This window comes from Rhinolophus ferrumequinum, chromosome 10 (assembly GCF_004115265.2).
Source record: "Rhinolophus ferrumequinum isolate MPI-CBG mRhiFer1 chromosome 10, mRhiFer1_v1.p, whole genome shotgun sequence".
Lineage (NCBI taxonomy): Eukaryota > Metazoa > Chordata > Mammalia > Chiroptera > Rhinolophidae > Rhinolophus > Rhinolophus ferrumequinum.
This window is the reverse complement of record NC_046293.1, coordinates 85237736-85254454: the sequence shown is the minus strand read 5'-3', so window position 1 is coordinate 85254454 and position 16719 is coordinate 85237736. Positions and strand designations below refer to the sequence as shown.

At 41.8% G+C, this 16719-nt stretch overlaps 1 protein-coding gene across 1 annotated transcript in view; it reads right to left on the bottom strand.

The window, feature by feature from the left end:
- PLXNC1 (plexin C1) overlaps window positions 1-16719 on the bottom strand; it is a 140369-nt gene that overhangs the window by 103301 nt on the left and 20349 nt on the right. Inside the window, exons 2-4 of the mRNA XM_033117193.1 lie at window positions 16146-16283; window positions 4477-4611; window positions 1000-1100 (exon numbers count right to left, since the gene is read on the bottom strand). Of these exons, the coding sequence (XP_032973084.1) occupies window positions 1000-1100; window positions 4477-4611; window positions 16146-16283 (374 nt within the window). The remainder of the gene's footprint in view (window positions 1-999; window positions 1101-4476; window positions 4612-16145; window positions 16284-16719) is intronic.

Below are 16719 nucleotides of genomic sequence, written 5' to 3'. Positions count from 1 at the left end.
GCTTTTGACTTCCTCCATGAACTCTTAATTAATTTCATCCCCATATTTTCAGTTTGTTTCCTGAACCTCTTGCTTACATTGTAATTCCCCCCCCCCCTTCATTGCTCTTGGCTGCCTCCCCCCCAGGCTCCCAAATTCTCTTCCCAGCCCTCCTTTCTTTCCCCAGGCTGCCCCTTGTTCAGCCTTCAGCTTCTCTGTACCTGTTCTACTCTTTCTTATCCTTTTTTTACCTTTAAAAACTGAAAGCGCCAAACTGACAGACACTGTTATGGTTTTGTTTTGGTGTTTTTTTTTTTTTCCCCTGCCTGAGCTGCAGCTCAGGCTCTCTCCTCCTTGCTTCTATAGCGAGAGCCCCAGTACTGGGTTGCCATGGCAACAGCGAATCCAACCAGGCTGTCCCAGCGATGCAAGGAGCTGCCATGGCAAGGAAGCCGCTCTAGGTCGCCACTGAGCCTAGCTGGGTCCTGAGCATCGTAATTCAAGACCAGGCTGGGCAGAGGCTGCCCGGAGCCTGAGGTTTTACATCAGGACCACAGCTGTACGGCGCATTCAGAAACAACATCCTCAATAATGAGGCTCCCACTGAGCCAATCGAATACATGACATTGTGAGGATTCATTTGAAAATTTTTAAACATCCTTATTATTTTATCTCCCCTGAGGGAGAACCTTTCGCCTCTCTCTCGAGTCTGGAGAACTCTGTACAAAGTAAAAGCAGACTGACAGCTCCAGCCTATCCTCCTGTGTGTCACATACCTGCCCCCGCCTTCCCCAGAGTGGGTAACCCTGCGTGGTGCAACCCAAATGGTTTGGAAGCACTGACACGGGTGGGAGCACCTCTGAGAATTCATTCGGATTGCACAGTGACATTTTAGTCAGTGACGAGAGCAGTTCTTTCTCCCAGGTCATCGGAATGAACGGGTAAAGTGGGGCAACAAGTGTTCTGCAGCGTGACACTTTTTCGAAAGTGTGAGTTGGTGAGAAAGAATTCAGGAAATACCTTTGCAGCGAATGGCACCAACCGCAGTGAGGGTCTGCTGCTGCTAAGCACGCCACACAGGATTTATGTTTACTGCAGTTTGCAACACGAATTCTCCTCACCTAAAAATAAAGATGGCAGCAGTTCAGACGGAATTACAAGCAATGCCAGAAAAACGACCACACCTTATCTGACGAAGGGCTACAGAGAGACATTTATCGACTCAGACTCTGAATGTCTCCACAATGACTCCGGGGGCAGGGTTCTCAGAATCACCTCAGGAGCGGGTGAAAATGCAGATTCCCAGACCCCGACCACTGAGACGCTAGCTGAGTAGGTCTAAGGCAGGGCCTAGGAAGCTGTATTTTTAAGCACTCGCTCACATGAGTCTGACATGCAGTCAGGTTTCTGATCTGCTAAGAGTGGTTTCAAAAGGGATCATGGAATCAGGTCACCTGGTTTTCATACAGAGATAGTCAACGGTACTTTGGAAATGAACATCTGGACATAGGAAAGGCTGTGACCGGGGAGTGCCAGCACGAGGTTGTCACTGGATGGGAAGTGAGGAGAACCCTCCCACTCCCCTTGCAGGGGTAGCTCCATCATCTCAGCTCCTGGCTCAATTGCTCATATCCCCTCACTGGAGTTGAAAATGAAAGAAACGGGGTGGGGGGGGGTAGTTTTCAAATCATTTCCTGCCCCCAGAGCTGCCTCTTCCAGTTGTCAGGAATGGCAGCCCACAGGGCGGGCACCGTGCTGGGCAGACCCAGGTGGCGGAGGCAACAGTCGGAGCCTCGGAGCAGGGAGCTGGGGACCAGGGAGAAACTAAGCGTCACATGGCACATTTTCTGCAGGCAAAACCCCACAGCAGGTAGGAAAGAAACTGGTGGAGCTCATTAAGCCAAGAAGTTGTACATGCCAGAAAGCATAAGTAACTTCTTACAAGGGTTAGAGAAATGGCGTGTTCTAGAAGGGGGTTGTCAGGAAAACAGGCTGTCCTGAGGAGTAGCCTTTGACGCTAAGTTGACTTCATGGAGCATAACCAGACCCGTCCACTTCACGGTCCTCCGTGCCACTGATAGACGTGGTGAGCAGACCACCAGGCTGAGCTAGAATTAACCAGAATGTGGCTATTTCCTTGCAGTTCACAAACATCTTGTTAATTCTGAGGAATTTTTCATAAATGTCACACAATATCTCTAACCTTGTTTTCTCGTCTGTGAAATGGAGAGGGTGCTGCTGACTTCATGGCGTTATGACAAACATCATGTGGCACATACTAAATGCTGAATAAATGTTGGCTATTGCTATTGTGTGAGAAAAAGTTTCCACCATCCAACAAACATGTGAAACCTTACACTGAAAAAGCGAAATAGGTTTCTGAGAGCCTTTGAATATGCCAAGCGTCGTGACACTCCAGGAGGGGTATAGCAAGTAACATCTGCTCCTAGGAGCACTTGTGCTCAGAACACTTAGTGAAGTATGAATCGCTAGAACATTCTATGAGAATTACCATACAATATACTTAAACACACCAACATATAACTGTATAAGAGAGGACACTATAAATATTACATTGGACCTGCTTCTCCAACTTAACAACACATTACAGTGACTATTCTACAGCAATACATATATCTCCATATGGTTATTTTTAATGGCCACATATTATACCATCCTATGGGTGTACCAGAGTATGCTAGTTTGGCCATTACTATCTGCCCAAGAGTCTAGGAAAGGACCTTCCTTAGGTTTTTGCCTCTTGTGGGTTATATTGGCTCAACCAGAGTCTTATGGATAGGATCTCTCACAGTAATTAACCCTAAGTAAAGAATGCAAGAGTAACCAGCTTTGATGCCCAGTTGAAAACTCTCCTCAGGACTTCAGGCTTTGAATGACCAGAGACTCTTTTACTGTCAGAAAGTGAGCCCCTGTCAACTATTGGGGGCTCTCACAGTGGTTCCCATCCCACAGTCTTGGGTTCCAGGGAAGGTAATAATGAGGATTTAGGAGCTATTTGCAATGTTTCAAAAAGCTGAATGGAAAAATATGCGCAGAGTAAGCCAGACTTCAAGTGTCTTTGCTTTGCGCTGGAATTTTATCAGTTCTGTGTGGTAGCACAGTCAGTTCTCTGACTGGCAGTTCTGAGATGCCCTTGATAAATAAAGCCTGAGAATGGGAAGTGTTACTTAATATATGCAGTTTGTTGAGTAGAGAAAAAGATTTCAATTGCGGGAACCTGGGGAAGAAATACAATAAAAAGTGTTTGAATGGTGAAGAAGGCTGGTCAAGAAGATTCTCTAGAGTGAAGAACTGGTTTATAAAGGTAGATGAGATCCAGTGGCCATCTCAATGTGGTGATTTGGACATGACGGACTTTTCAATATGCAAAGAGCAATACGGCCTTTTTAGGAATTCCAGAAACTACAATGTGCTCGCACATATTCTGTGACTCTAACAGCCCATGGAGACTGAAGTCATTGCTATCCTCCTAAGAACGATTGAGAGGAAAAGAATGAAAAATTGGGGTGGGCCAATGGCATTGGTTACCTCCCTTATATAATTATGTAGGTTTCAATCATCTTCTCTGCACTTTGTATGTTCCCATAGTCATGGGTCAAAACCACCGTGCCAGAATGACCTATTTAATTTTGACAAATGTGGGATTTGATCTCATTTATCATGGACTTTGGAGATCGGGGCATAATTTAAGTCCTAGTTCTGACAAGGCCTAACCTACATATATCCTTGAGCAAGTTATTTAACCTTTCCAAGTCTCAGACTCTTCATCTATAAAACAAGGGTACATTTATAGCATTACATTCACATATTTCTTTAACATTGTTTATTTACACATGTATCTGTATGCACACAACTCTATGCCTCTCGTCTAGAGAGACCATGTGAAGAAGAGTAACTTGTACACAGGGACTCAATAAAAATTAGTTTCCTTCCCCTTTCCCTGATGAAAGCGCTCTGTAAAAATGAAGAAAATGTATCCTTTATATATCAGTGAGCAGAAGCAAGAAGAAAAACTAAAACAGCCAGATAAATTAAGAGAGGGAGGGCAAATGCCGTATATTTCCTGGTTCATGAATGTGTATGAGACTGTGACCTGATATTAACCCCAGATCCCAAAGCCAATCCCACTGGGCATATGCATAAATGCATCTAACCATTTAGTGCCCACACAATAAATGTGTAAATTCAGTCACCTTGCTGATTACGTGCCCATTTGCAAGCACACCATCCTCTGAAAAACTTGGCATTGGAAATATATAGCCGATAATAAAATTGTCTAAATAGGTAATATTTCTTGCTCACTTAATGACAGTAAGGTTTTAAATTCCACGCCTGTGAACCACTGCAGGTCTTCTCAAAGCCTGCAGCAGTTTTGAAACTTGGTAGTTCAGTGTAAAAGCTTTACTACTAGATAATGACATCAATTAAACCATTCTTATTCATAAGTCAGAAGCAATAACTAGTATTTCTACCTACCTCTTTTCCAGCTGTTAGATAGATATAGATATTCTTCTCAGGATGAGGAACGAGTTTGTAGAAAACAGGTGTTTCTTCTTTAATTTCATAGATAACCTCCGGACAATTTGAAGTCAAATTTTCACCAAGAATAACCTTTTTTTTTTCCAAAAAGAGAAATATAATTTTTGTTAACTATTTTGAATAGCAGAGTGACAAAAACTTGCAGCTTAATTCTAAAACCACATCCTTTCTTACTACATATATTGGCTAAGACACCATGTTCCTCAATCACCCTCTCATGTTTCTCTTCAACAAAGTTGGTAATAACAAGCATAGTATTTCTGCTTTTGTAGGAGACAAAGTCTCTCTCTGTCTCTGTCTCTGTCTCTGTCTCTCTCTCTCACACACACACACACACACACACACACACACACACACACACACAGCGCTCCTCAGTGATGGGGCAGTATCCTCATACATGGAAGCTTGGAAGCTCATCCACAGTTCCTGACCACGTCTGATCTGGCCTCATGAGAAGCTACCTGAGGCCAGTACTATGTAGCTACATAGGTTTGCCAGTACTATGCCAGGAGTGGTCTTCAAACTAAAGGAAGTCGGCTCAACATATATTTGCCTGGGTTACTCTGATTCTCCCATATGATTCTACATGTATTCATGCATTTTAAAGTAACCAGGACAACTCCATAGGCCTAAACAACTAGTATGTACTTACACAGAGGGTGCCAAAGAAATACACACACATTTTCAGAAGGAGAAAAAAACTATTAAAATTGTAATACTCAATATATACCAATCACAAAAGGTGAATACAAGTCACGTTTGACTTTTGCAATTGCAAGAGGTGCTCAAAGTGGGTACCATCGGCGACCAGACACTTCTGATGACGGCAAACTACTGCTTGAGTAATGCTGACCAAAGTGTCTATGTGTATATAGTTTTTTACACGCCCCCCCTGTATATAAAATATAAGCAAGTGTGGCTTTAAAATTGGACAAAACTAAGTTTCATCTTTAGTCAGTAAACATCTACTGAATGTGCAGTATGCATCAGGCATGTCCTAGGTGTTTAGGAAATGGCAGTGAACACAACAGGGCTGGGGGGAGGAGTCCTACCTCATAGAAGTTACATTCGCACCCTACGTGCACACAGGGGAGTGATGGCAGAAAGTTAACAAAAAGTATGTAAATTATAAAATATATTAGAAGGCAATATAAGTCAAAATAAAGTAGGGTAAGGAGATGGAGAATGCATGTTCAGAGTAGGTCTCATCGAGAAGGTGACATTTATTTACAGACTTGCAGTGGATGATGGAGTCATTTAGATATCTGGACAAAGCATGCTCTTAGAAGAGCAACTCACTGGTACAATGAGAGGAAGCCAGTGTGGTTTGAGCGGAGCAAACAAAGTAGAGAAGACTGGGCAGCGAGGTAATGGGGTGAGAAATACAGGTTCTGGGAGGCTGGTGTAAAGATTTGGCCTCTTACACTGGGTGAGAGAGAGGGAGCAATTGGGTTTTGAGCAGAGGAGTAATATGGTAAGAGGGCAGGGTTTGAGGTATTGGTAGAAGACTCATTAGGAGACTATCACCATAATCCTAAAGAAATATAATGGTAGCTTGGGCTCAGGTTTGCATCCTGGCTTGACCCTTTAAGTGGCTGGGCTGCTTTGAACTCGTAACTTAACCTCGTGGGGCCTCAATTTACTCATCTCTAAAATGGGGCTAATAATGCCTTACTTAAATACAGCTGTTGTAAGGATCAAATGAACATTACAAAAGATGTTTAGCATATAACCAATACTCAATAGATAATAATGTATTACTAGCTTAAAAGCTCCCTTTGGGTAGGGACTACATCTTACTCATCTTTGTACCTATCTCATTGTCCAATGCAATGCCTTCAAAAGTGAAGGTGTTCAATATTTTGCCAGTTTGCACATATCCAAATATAATACCTACATCTGTATCTCTACCACTGGGTACAGCAGTGACATTGGGCACATGATTTTAAAAGAAAAAATTGGCACCTGAGATTCTTTTCGGACAAAGTCAACATTCGTGCATCTCCTGACCAATAATATGCCTGCACCCACATATCCTGATTTTGATTAAATAGTAATTACATATTGCTATTTAGTCAAAAGCTCCTTGTCAATTTGGCACACAGAACATCTTCCTGTACCTGAACCCTCTCCCAGGACCTGAGCCCGAGTCTGACTTTGTCCTGAGGTGGTGACTTCCTTCCATCATCTGTTCTGGGTCAAGCCCCGTGGATTCAGTGCAGCTAGCTCAGAGCCTGTGAACTGTTCACTCAATTCAGTAGCAGCTCTGTAAATGTCAATCCCAACCAACTAACTACATTAAATGTGACTTTTTAAAAAGGGACAGCAGTTACATCCCAATGGAGGTGCGACAGATCTGTGCCTCAAGTCATTTTAAAATGTCTCTATAGCTGCACCATCCAATACAGTAGCCCCTGGCCACATATGGCTATTTAAGTTTTAATGAATTAAAAAGTCAGTCACTCAGTCACACCGGCCACATTTCACGTGTGCACCAGCCACATGTGGCCAGTGGCTGCCATACTGAGAGAGCAGATATAGACCATTTCCATCTACATGGAAAGTTCTATCAGACAACGCTGGCCTACAGAAAACCAAGTGAAGGGAGACTCCAGCAAGCACTGACCAAGTGTGGACTTGCCAGGCTCTTGTCTTCCCATCTCTCATTCCTGTTCTTTATCGGCGCTCAGATTCAAAGAGTTGATCCAGTTCTAAAAAGTGGTTGTATAGAGAAGAAACAGAAAGCTGATTAAAAACAAAAAACAGATTTATAGAAATATTCTCACGTGAGACAAGAGAAGAAAGGCTGCTGCCCAGCTTTCTCTTGAGGAATTCCTCACGCTGGAAGCATCCCTGGGCAGAACTATCTATGACGTGTTCTCATCCATAAAGCTGATCCTGAATCGAATTAAGCCCGTAGCGCTAACTTCCATTTAGCATTAGGAGACGTAGAGGAACAAGCCAAACAACACTAAGAGAGCGAACTGCCACAGTGTGCCACAGTGTGAAACAGTCATGGGCAGCAGACTCCGTTTCCTCATTTGGTCAATGGTGGTGAACAAAAAGAGTGACATTCTCAAGAGGTCAGGGGCGGCGCACAGAAGGCGGCCACTCCACATTAGGAGAAACACAACAACAAAAGGTGATTTGAGAACCTTGGTCAGACACCAGTTTGAACAAGAACTATTTTAAAAAGACATTTTTGAGCTGATCAGGAAAATGTTGTTATATGGACTCAGTATTAGATAACCCTAAAGAATTACTTGAGCTAATAGTGTTAAGGTTATGGTTATTTAAGAAAAAGATCATAGCTTGTTTTTTTTTGGAGATGCATAATGACATACTGTCTAGCATTTGCTTTAAAATAAAGAAGTAAATAACATTATTTACAGAAATTACAGCATGGTGGCTATAGTTAATAATACTGTATTGTATAAAGAAGGTGCCAAAAAAATGTGAACACATTTTCAGAAAGGAAAAAACTGTATTAAAATTATGTGGATGGTAACCACTTTGAGCACCTCTTGTATTAATAATTGCAGAAGTCAAACGTAACTTGTATTCATCTTTTGTTATTGGTATATATTGAGTATTACAATTTCAATAGCTTTTTCCTTTTGTAAAATGTGTATACATTTTTTTGGCACCCTCTATCTTTGCAAGTTGCTAAGAGTAAATCTTAAATGTTCTTGTCACAAGAAAGAAATGTGTACCTACATATAGTGATGGATGTTAACTAGACTTGTGGTGATCATTTCACAATATATACAAATATTGAATCATTATATTGTACATCTGAAACTAATATAATGTCAATTATACCTCAATAAAAAAAATTTACAAAACACCACCACTCCTTGTCCATTTTAACTGAGTTAGGAACTGCACTGCAGTTATCATTGGGACTTATTTTATTTACTCTTAGAGCATGGATGCAGGTGGGTAAGGGACTAGAAAGGTCTAGTTCCGGGTAACTTTGATTCGTTTCCTTGATATATTGGAGATGTGGCCAGAAGTCTGTCTAGAGCTCTGAATTGTGGCAGGGAAATCTTTCTTTCTTGCATTAAAAGAAAATAATTACCAAATTGCACTATGGGCCAAGATTTATCACCCAGTTTCCTGAGCAAGCCACCTAGAGTGCCTACAGTGAAGCTCGTCCTGATAACCACAGATGCTGGGGTTAAACTGTTACGCTTATTGATGATGGGAGTGAGACTTCTCTGGAAGGTAACTTGGCATTATCCATCAAAATTATAAGGGACACATCCTTAGGCCCTGCAGCCCCTCGTATATATGTGAAATAATACGAGTATATGTCCGTGGCTATTCATTGCAGCATCATGTGTTATACACAGAAGATCGAAACAACCTAAATGTCCAACCACAGGGACTAGGTTAAGTAAACTATAGTACAAATGAGAAAATACTATTTAGCCATAAAAGTAATTAGAAAGCTCTTTATGTTATGTTTAACATATAATATTAAATATGTAAAATTTGTATACATATACATTGTATGTACATATGCATGTATATATAAGTTTAATAGGTTATTTGTTTAATAAAAGAGGGGAAAGACTATCTTCCCCTTTTGCTTGCAGACGTACATAGACTATCTCTGGAAGGATATCCGAGAAACCAGTATTACTGGTTGCCCCAGAGGTTAGAAACATGTGACTCTGACTGTATATTCTCTTGGTTCTTTTGCATTTTGAACAATGTCAGTGTATTATCTCAAAAAATAAACGCATACAATTTAAATTAGAAAGTGTTTGAAGAAGAGTGGGTTCAATTGTTTTTCTCTTTGCTAGATTATACAGAGAATGGTCTCCAGAACCCTGAGGACAGAACGACACATTTTCATCTTCATCACAAGGGACTCAAACGTGCTACACGGAGGCCTTGGGGTCTCTGCTTCTGTGGTCGTCCTCTCTCTCAGATGACTACAGGACAGGAGCGAGACGCCCTCTTTCTCCTTCACATTCCTATTAATGTCACCTGCTGCCTCACCCACGCCCGTCCCCACAGCCCAGCCCAGGGTCCCCAGTGGACACTTGGATCTTCCAACTGCAAAATTCACATCAACATCGACACAGAAGAAAGCCAGCAAGACTGGAACAAGGGAAATGTTCCTTCCTCAGCTCAAGTTCAGGTGGGCAGCCTCGGAAAAAGAACATGATCAGTAAAGTGCTGCTGGAAGTACCAATGAGTCACAGAAACCCAAAATGGGTTGAATTTTGCATAAGAGAAACTTCATCCAATTCCCACACATTCCTTCCGAGTGATTTTCATCTGTTGTGGATTTTTATCCGTTGCTTCCAGGCTATGCCCTGAATACAGATCTAATCTGAAATCAACGTGCGCCTCTGCCATGTATATGCTGATATACCCCTTCATCCTTCAAGTCTCAAATGCCACCTCCTCTGAGAAGCTTTCCCTGGTCGTCTTTCTACCGTACCCCACAGTCATTCTCTATCCACCACTGTTTTCTTCATAGCACTTGCCACTACCTGAAATTACTTTACCATTGATTAATCCATTTACTTGTTTTCTGTCTTTTTCTTCCTATCGCAAGAGCAGTAGCACTGTCTGTTTTGTTCACTTTTGTATCCTCAGCACCCAGAACAGTGTCTGGGACATAAAAGGTGCCCAATAAATATTTATTAAATGAAAAAAAAACACTCTATTAGTAGTCAAGATTTTATAAGGCTCTTCGCATTTTTCCAGCTGAAACCTGTGTAGAAAACAAATTTTCCCCGATGGAGAATTTCAGCTCATGTCAACATACTGTTTCTGATGACATCTTCCTGAAGCCTCGTGGTAGGCTATTAACTAGCCTTGGGATTTTTGTTGCATACAAAAATGAAAACAAAACAAACAAACAAATGAAAAAAACAACTACAGTCCTGAAATGTATGGTGTGTGAGACTTCCACACCATACATTTAGCTGCATCACAAGTTCGACACCACCACAGGAAGGATAGCATGGTGAGGAAAATGGAGGGGGAGAATTAAACAAAAGACTATTTCTTTTTTTCTTTAATATTACCATGAGATGGAAAAGCCATGAGTCTTCAAAAGTCTCAAATATTTTATGCCAAATTTCTTTCCTTATGTCTCTCTCTGCAGGACTAACGAGTTGAAGGGCAAACAGGCAAATCTTTTAATTTATTTTTTTCCAATAAACACACACACACACACACACACACACACACACACACACACACGAAGCAAAGTAATTACCAATAGCATTTAATGTGCATCCATAGTTAGGTGCAATAAAGATGAAATATAAAGATTAAGGCAAAGTCCTCTCTTGTTTCCAATCTACTTATTTTATTGTAAGTAGTAAGAGAAGCATACAGTCTGAACCACAAGTTCTAGATTTGTGGATTACAAGGGAGTAATAGTTCTAAATTGGGGACTCCCTGTGAACTCACAAACTGAAATGACTAAGATGGGGATGCACTTGAAATAGCTTCATATGACGTTCTAAACAGCCAACCATGGAGCCCATTTCCAAGTTTTGACACTGCCTGCTGCTTTTACTTTTTGGTCCATTACCTCAGCTCAGCCGTCCTCACCCTACCCCCACTTCCGGCCCCAGGTCCTGTCCTACTTTCCCAATGGTCTCCTTTTTCTAATTGGAAAATTCTGTGGGTATACACATGTAGAGCTTGGCCTTATAAAATTTCATTATTCTTGTTTCCTCTTTCTTTCACTAGAAAACTTTAAAAACCAGAGTCAAGAAAGGCTCTACAGGTACTACATAGTTCGTCTACTGTTGGAATGCAGGAAGAACTTTCTGGAACTGAGATGAATTTCACTCTGTGGTTTGGATAACTGAAACCCACTAGTGGCAGTAAAGTGTTGAGGGCAGCAGTACTTTTCTGCTGGACGGGGGAAAGGACATGATGTGGCTTCCTCCACCCTGAAGCTTACTTCATTCCTAGGGATGTTGAAAAAACCCAACACTAGCTTCCTATCACAGGACACACTCCCAAAATCAACTTGAATACACATTTTTCTCTAAATGAACCCACTGAGGAAAAGCAGAGGCCCCCAACGGGGCTCAGAGGCTCCCATGAGCTACCTGCAACCCCAAGAAGAAAGGACTCTTCCTTCTTCTAATACGGAAGTCTATCCCCAAATAGGAACAAACTTAAACTACAGAAGCCACAGTTCCTTCTCATGAAACCTCAAATACTGGTATCTTAATATTAACCCAGATACTCCAATGTTAGAAAAAAATAATAATGAAAACTAGTTCTACCAACTCTATCAAGCTCTACAGACTACATTTTAATTACCAATGTAGTGTCCCACAACCGAACTACATTGGTAATTAAAATTTGTTTCAGTTCAAATCATCTTGAGCAAGTCACCTAACTTCTCTGAGCCTTAGGTTTTTTTCATTTATAAAGATGGGATGGTGACAGTATAGTCTCATGAGGGTTAAATGATTTGACCCGCGCAGACACTGGTTCTAATGCCTGGCACCTCGTAAAAGCTCAGAAATGCTAGCTATTATTATTATTCCTGACCCACTGCCTTTTTATCTTTTACGCTTACAAGAAAGGTTAATGGGCATATGTAAAGTTACAAATTTCAAATTTCATGCATATTCTGTTATTACTTATTTTATCACTTGGAAAAGCTCAAAATATTCAGTTCTGCCCTTGAAATAAGGATAATTTTCTGTACCCGACAGTCAACTCAAAGGAATCCAAACCATGTGATCGCTGTACCACAATCTGGAGGAAGATTCGGCATGTGTTTATAAAAACGCATACACTTTTCAGTGTCCTGGCTATGCAACATGTGTGACATGAATTCCCAAAAGCTGAGTTCAGTAAGATCATATTTTTTGGTCTCAGCGGAGATGCTAACAACTGAAAAATTATGAATGCAATCATGTTCACAAAGGAAGTAAAATGAGGAAATACGCAAGGGGTGGGGGGGAGTCATTGCACATATAGCCCTTAGGACAGCGTGTTAGTAAAATAAGGGGGCAGATCAGATACCCTCAAAGGACCCTTTCAGTTCTAAATTCCTTCCATTTTTCTAAAATCTTATAAAGGGACTTAGGAATAAAGCAGGAGAAAGGGTAGTACAGGTATTAGCATACTGTCAACTCTTTAGTTTTTCCCCTTATCGGTAAAATCTTACCTTGGGAGGTAGTGCTGGGTTACTGGGAAGAGTGCATGTCTTTAAAGACACTTTAAAAAATGACTCACTATCTCGGCTTAAGCTCAAAATAATGTTTCCACATAATAAAATATGATACATCTATTTAAAGATACTGTTTACAAAAGGTTTGCCATAATACTTTAATACAAGCATTTTCCCTCATTAACTGAAGAAAGGATACAAAATTGGATAGAGTCTGACCTCAACTACATTAAAAAAAAAAAAAATCTAGACCACTGAGCAGTTGCCTCTACATAATAGAACTAGAGGTAATTTTTCTTTGCTCTCCTCTCATCCCCAGCTACTTTGCAACTTTTTCTATGAGCATATATTACTTTTACAATGAAAAAATATTTAAATAACATGATATTTGCACCAAATTATATGAAAACGCCATGAGATTTTCAGAGATTATAGTAAGTCAGGTTTTTTTATGCGTGGCGGTAAAAACGGCAATTGGCCACCACTTGCTATTTCCTGCCTCTCATCCAACCAGGCATATACTACAGGGCCTGGCGTCTGTCAAAATGCCTCAACTCTTGATCACTGGGAAACTGATGAGTCAGGCTGCAGCTGATCCAAAGCCTCTTTCTTGTCCTCCTCCCCAGCTGGCTGGCCGCCTTGCGTTGGGTTTTGTTTTTCGATGCTCATTAGTACCTCTACTCTGCAGCGTTTGAAGCCAAGCTTGTGTCTATCAATGTTCAGCTTTTCTAACAGTTCTGGTGACAAGTCTGGCAAGAGAGAAGCTTGAAGTTTTTAAATAAAGGGATTTGGGGATTATCTGTGTCTTCCAAATCATCTACAAAGTCCTGAGTTTCAGGACTCTGGGTAGTGTCTCGGGCTACATCCAAGAATCTGCACACAAGCTACATGGGAGAGTCTTGGGAATTGCTGGGCTGTCCTAGGGAGCCCCGAGGGACCATGTCACCTCCCTCACAACCTCCTCTGAGACAAGCAACCTTCCTGAGGACAACTGGGGGTGGGGCTTAATTCCCAAGAACTTATGGAGCCAGTGAGGTATTCCCTCTCAAGCTGGGATTCTTCTCTGAGTCTCTAAGAGCTGTGGCCCACCCCAGGAGCACTGGTCCTCCACCATCGACCCCTATATCAAACATGCTCCCCTCCAACACACACATCCAGAGAACCCTCAGGGAATGGTTCCTGTGCCTGGAGCAGAGGTTACAAAGTCATAAGGGATATTAGTGCAGTCTCTGAAGTAACTCCAGGTTCAAATCCTTGCTCTGCCACTGTGTGACCTTGGGCAAATCATCCAGCTTCCCTGGACCTCAGTGCCCTCATCTGTAAAATGGGAAGAGTACATCTATTTCACTGAGTCATGGAGAGTACTGAATTAGCTGGAACATGCAGAGCGATTGGCACATAGGAAGTACTGTATAAATGTTAGCAGTCACCAAACAAACAGAAAAACCAACCTATCCTTGTTATTCAAACCCTGAAAACAAGGCCACAGATGTGGCTTTTGAAGGGGTACCTCTTACAGATGCTAAGGAAAGGAAGACTCCAGTCAGCCAGCTCTCCTGAGCAGCTTGAAGCTGCAGTTCGGTCCCACCCCTCTGGTACTACAACACCTCTAAAAACTGGCCCGCTGCACACAGACTGCTGGGGTGAACAAACAGGCCTTCCCTTGGGGAACTATTTACAGCCAAGTGTTCCTTCACCTCCAGTTTACCATGTAACAGTTTGGTTAGCTCAACTTTGAGGAAATAGTGTTCTTGTCAAAACACTCATCAAAAATATCCCAAATCTGAAAAAGTAATTGGTGAGGAGGCCCAGTAAGGATTGAAGGGAACTTCTGCCAGATTAGGGGTCCAATCAACCTGACCAGGTTGGTGTAGCCACAAATTTCACCTCACAGCACCAAGCAACTTGTGTAGAATGACTGATGGGTGTTTACCTTTCTCCGGGAAGTAAAGCTAACACAACAGGAAAGATGATCAATGTATATTTTAAAAGAATGCGTATACAAACAAACTCTCTCCCATATGTTACTGGGTTTCCTCCAAAGAAAAACAGATTAAATCAAATGCCTACCAGGCACTCAGCACTATATCAGGCTGTTAGGAATTCATGGCCTCCTTCTCAAGAAGGTTAAAATCAAGCTGGGAAGGCCAGACAAACACAAGAGAAAAGGTTAGGCATCAAAGCAAGACATTTACAGATAATGAGTATGTCAGGAGATGAGGGGGAAACGTGGTCACTACAGGCTTAGGACTCCTCAAAGATAAGGTGGAGTTTGAGCTGAGCCAAAGCACAGAGACACAGGATTCAGTAAAGCAGAGAAAAGAAAAAAGAAAGAAAGCGATCCAGGAAGGGGGTACAGTGTGAGCAAATGTGTGGGGACAGGACTACACAATGCACAATTGGAGAACAGTAAGCAAACAGGTTTGGTTAGAGTGGGGTATAAGTGCACAGAAGACAGAACTGGAGACCATCAGAAGAGGAAGGGGTTTTCCAGGTTGTCTCACACAATCGCATTTTACAGATGAGAAAATGGAGTCTCAGAGAGGTGAGGCGATTTACCCAAAGTCACACAGCTAGTTATCAGTGGGAGATCAGTTGAGAAAACAAATCTACTAATGTTCAACTTAGAAACTGAGCTGACAGTAAATTGACTAGCTACAGAGAGGCAAAGCGATATCAGCCTAGGGAACAGAAATAGCGCAGATCCTGACCACAAATGTTGGTGGAGGCCACCGGTGTTCAATAAATGCTTGCTGATGAAATTGAGACGATCACCACTGTCTAATTTCAGACAAGTTCTCCTCCTTCCTACTGCCCCTCCCCCACGTGAATAAAAAATCTCAACCTGACCAGTGGTACATCCATACAGTGGAAAATGTAGGCCTCGGAGATAAACGTCAAGAGCAGTGTCAAAGGATTTCAGATTTCTAACTTCTCTGTGGTGTGTGTGGGTACAAAGGCCAGAAAACAAACCCCCTCTGTGGGTGGCAAGTGGGCTGGAGAGGAGGAACACCTGTTTTTTTCCCCTTTTCAAGTCCTATAATCTCTCATCTCTTTGAAGTTCTGAGAAATCAGGTGCTTTGCACATTTCCACTACACAGGAGAGAGAACCAAAAGGTTAAATGTCTTAGGGAGGTGAGTCAGGGAAGGGGTAGAGGCCAGACCCTTATGAATCAGGAAGGGGAAATATCTTTGCACATGCTGGGAAACAAGGTGGCAGGTGCATTGTTACATGGTTAGGAAGGTTAATACATACAAATTTCTAGAAATTTCTTTCAGGCCATTTCTGGGGGTCACTGAGGAGTTCACAAAGAAGTTGGTGTGGTGTTGTATATAACCCAGAAGTAACAAAAAAAAATAACAAATAAAAAATTAGAAAGCATAGAATGGATCACTATTAAAATCGACATTGAAGAAGGCACAGAAAACCAACCTTAAGTAACTGGCCATCTCCAGTCCCCAGGAATAAAACTGTCCTGTTCATTACGACGGTGCCATAAACAGATGTCAGGTCGGAATGGATCAAGGTAGATGATGCGATTGGTTGGACCTTTTCAGGTTTATCTTCTTTCTGAACATGCACACAAACGCACAAATAAAAAACAAAACAAAAAAAAGGTAATTTTTAACAGTGATCATTCTCATGATGATTAACTGTCACTTCTGCTCACCTGGGAAGGATCCTACTTGAGCCCCAAATGTATTTTCTTAGACAAGATTCCCAGGAACAACCTTTTATCCTTTTTGTCTGCAAAATCACCATGCTTGCCTCACCCATAGAAAGCCATTTGTTTACTATGTATTAACATGTATTGATTGCCAGCAGTGAGCTAGCCATCCATTTAACACTCCCCCAGCTGATATATGAAACCCAGCTCCACTTTATTGCCAAGAGAAAGCCCAGTGCTGAATTGGGAGGGAGACAATCTTACACTTGGCTGTTTGCAGGCTCCTGCTGCAAATTGTTTCAGCTAGGGATTGGCTTCGGCAATGTTAAACAAGCCATT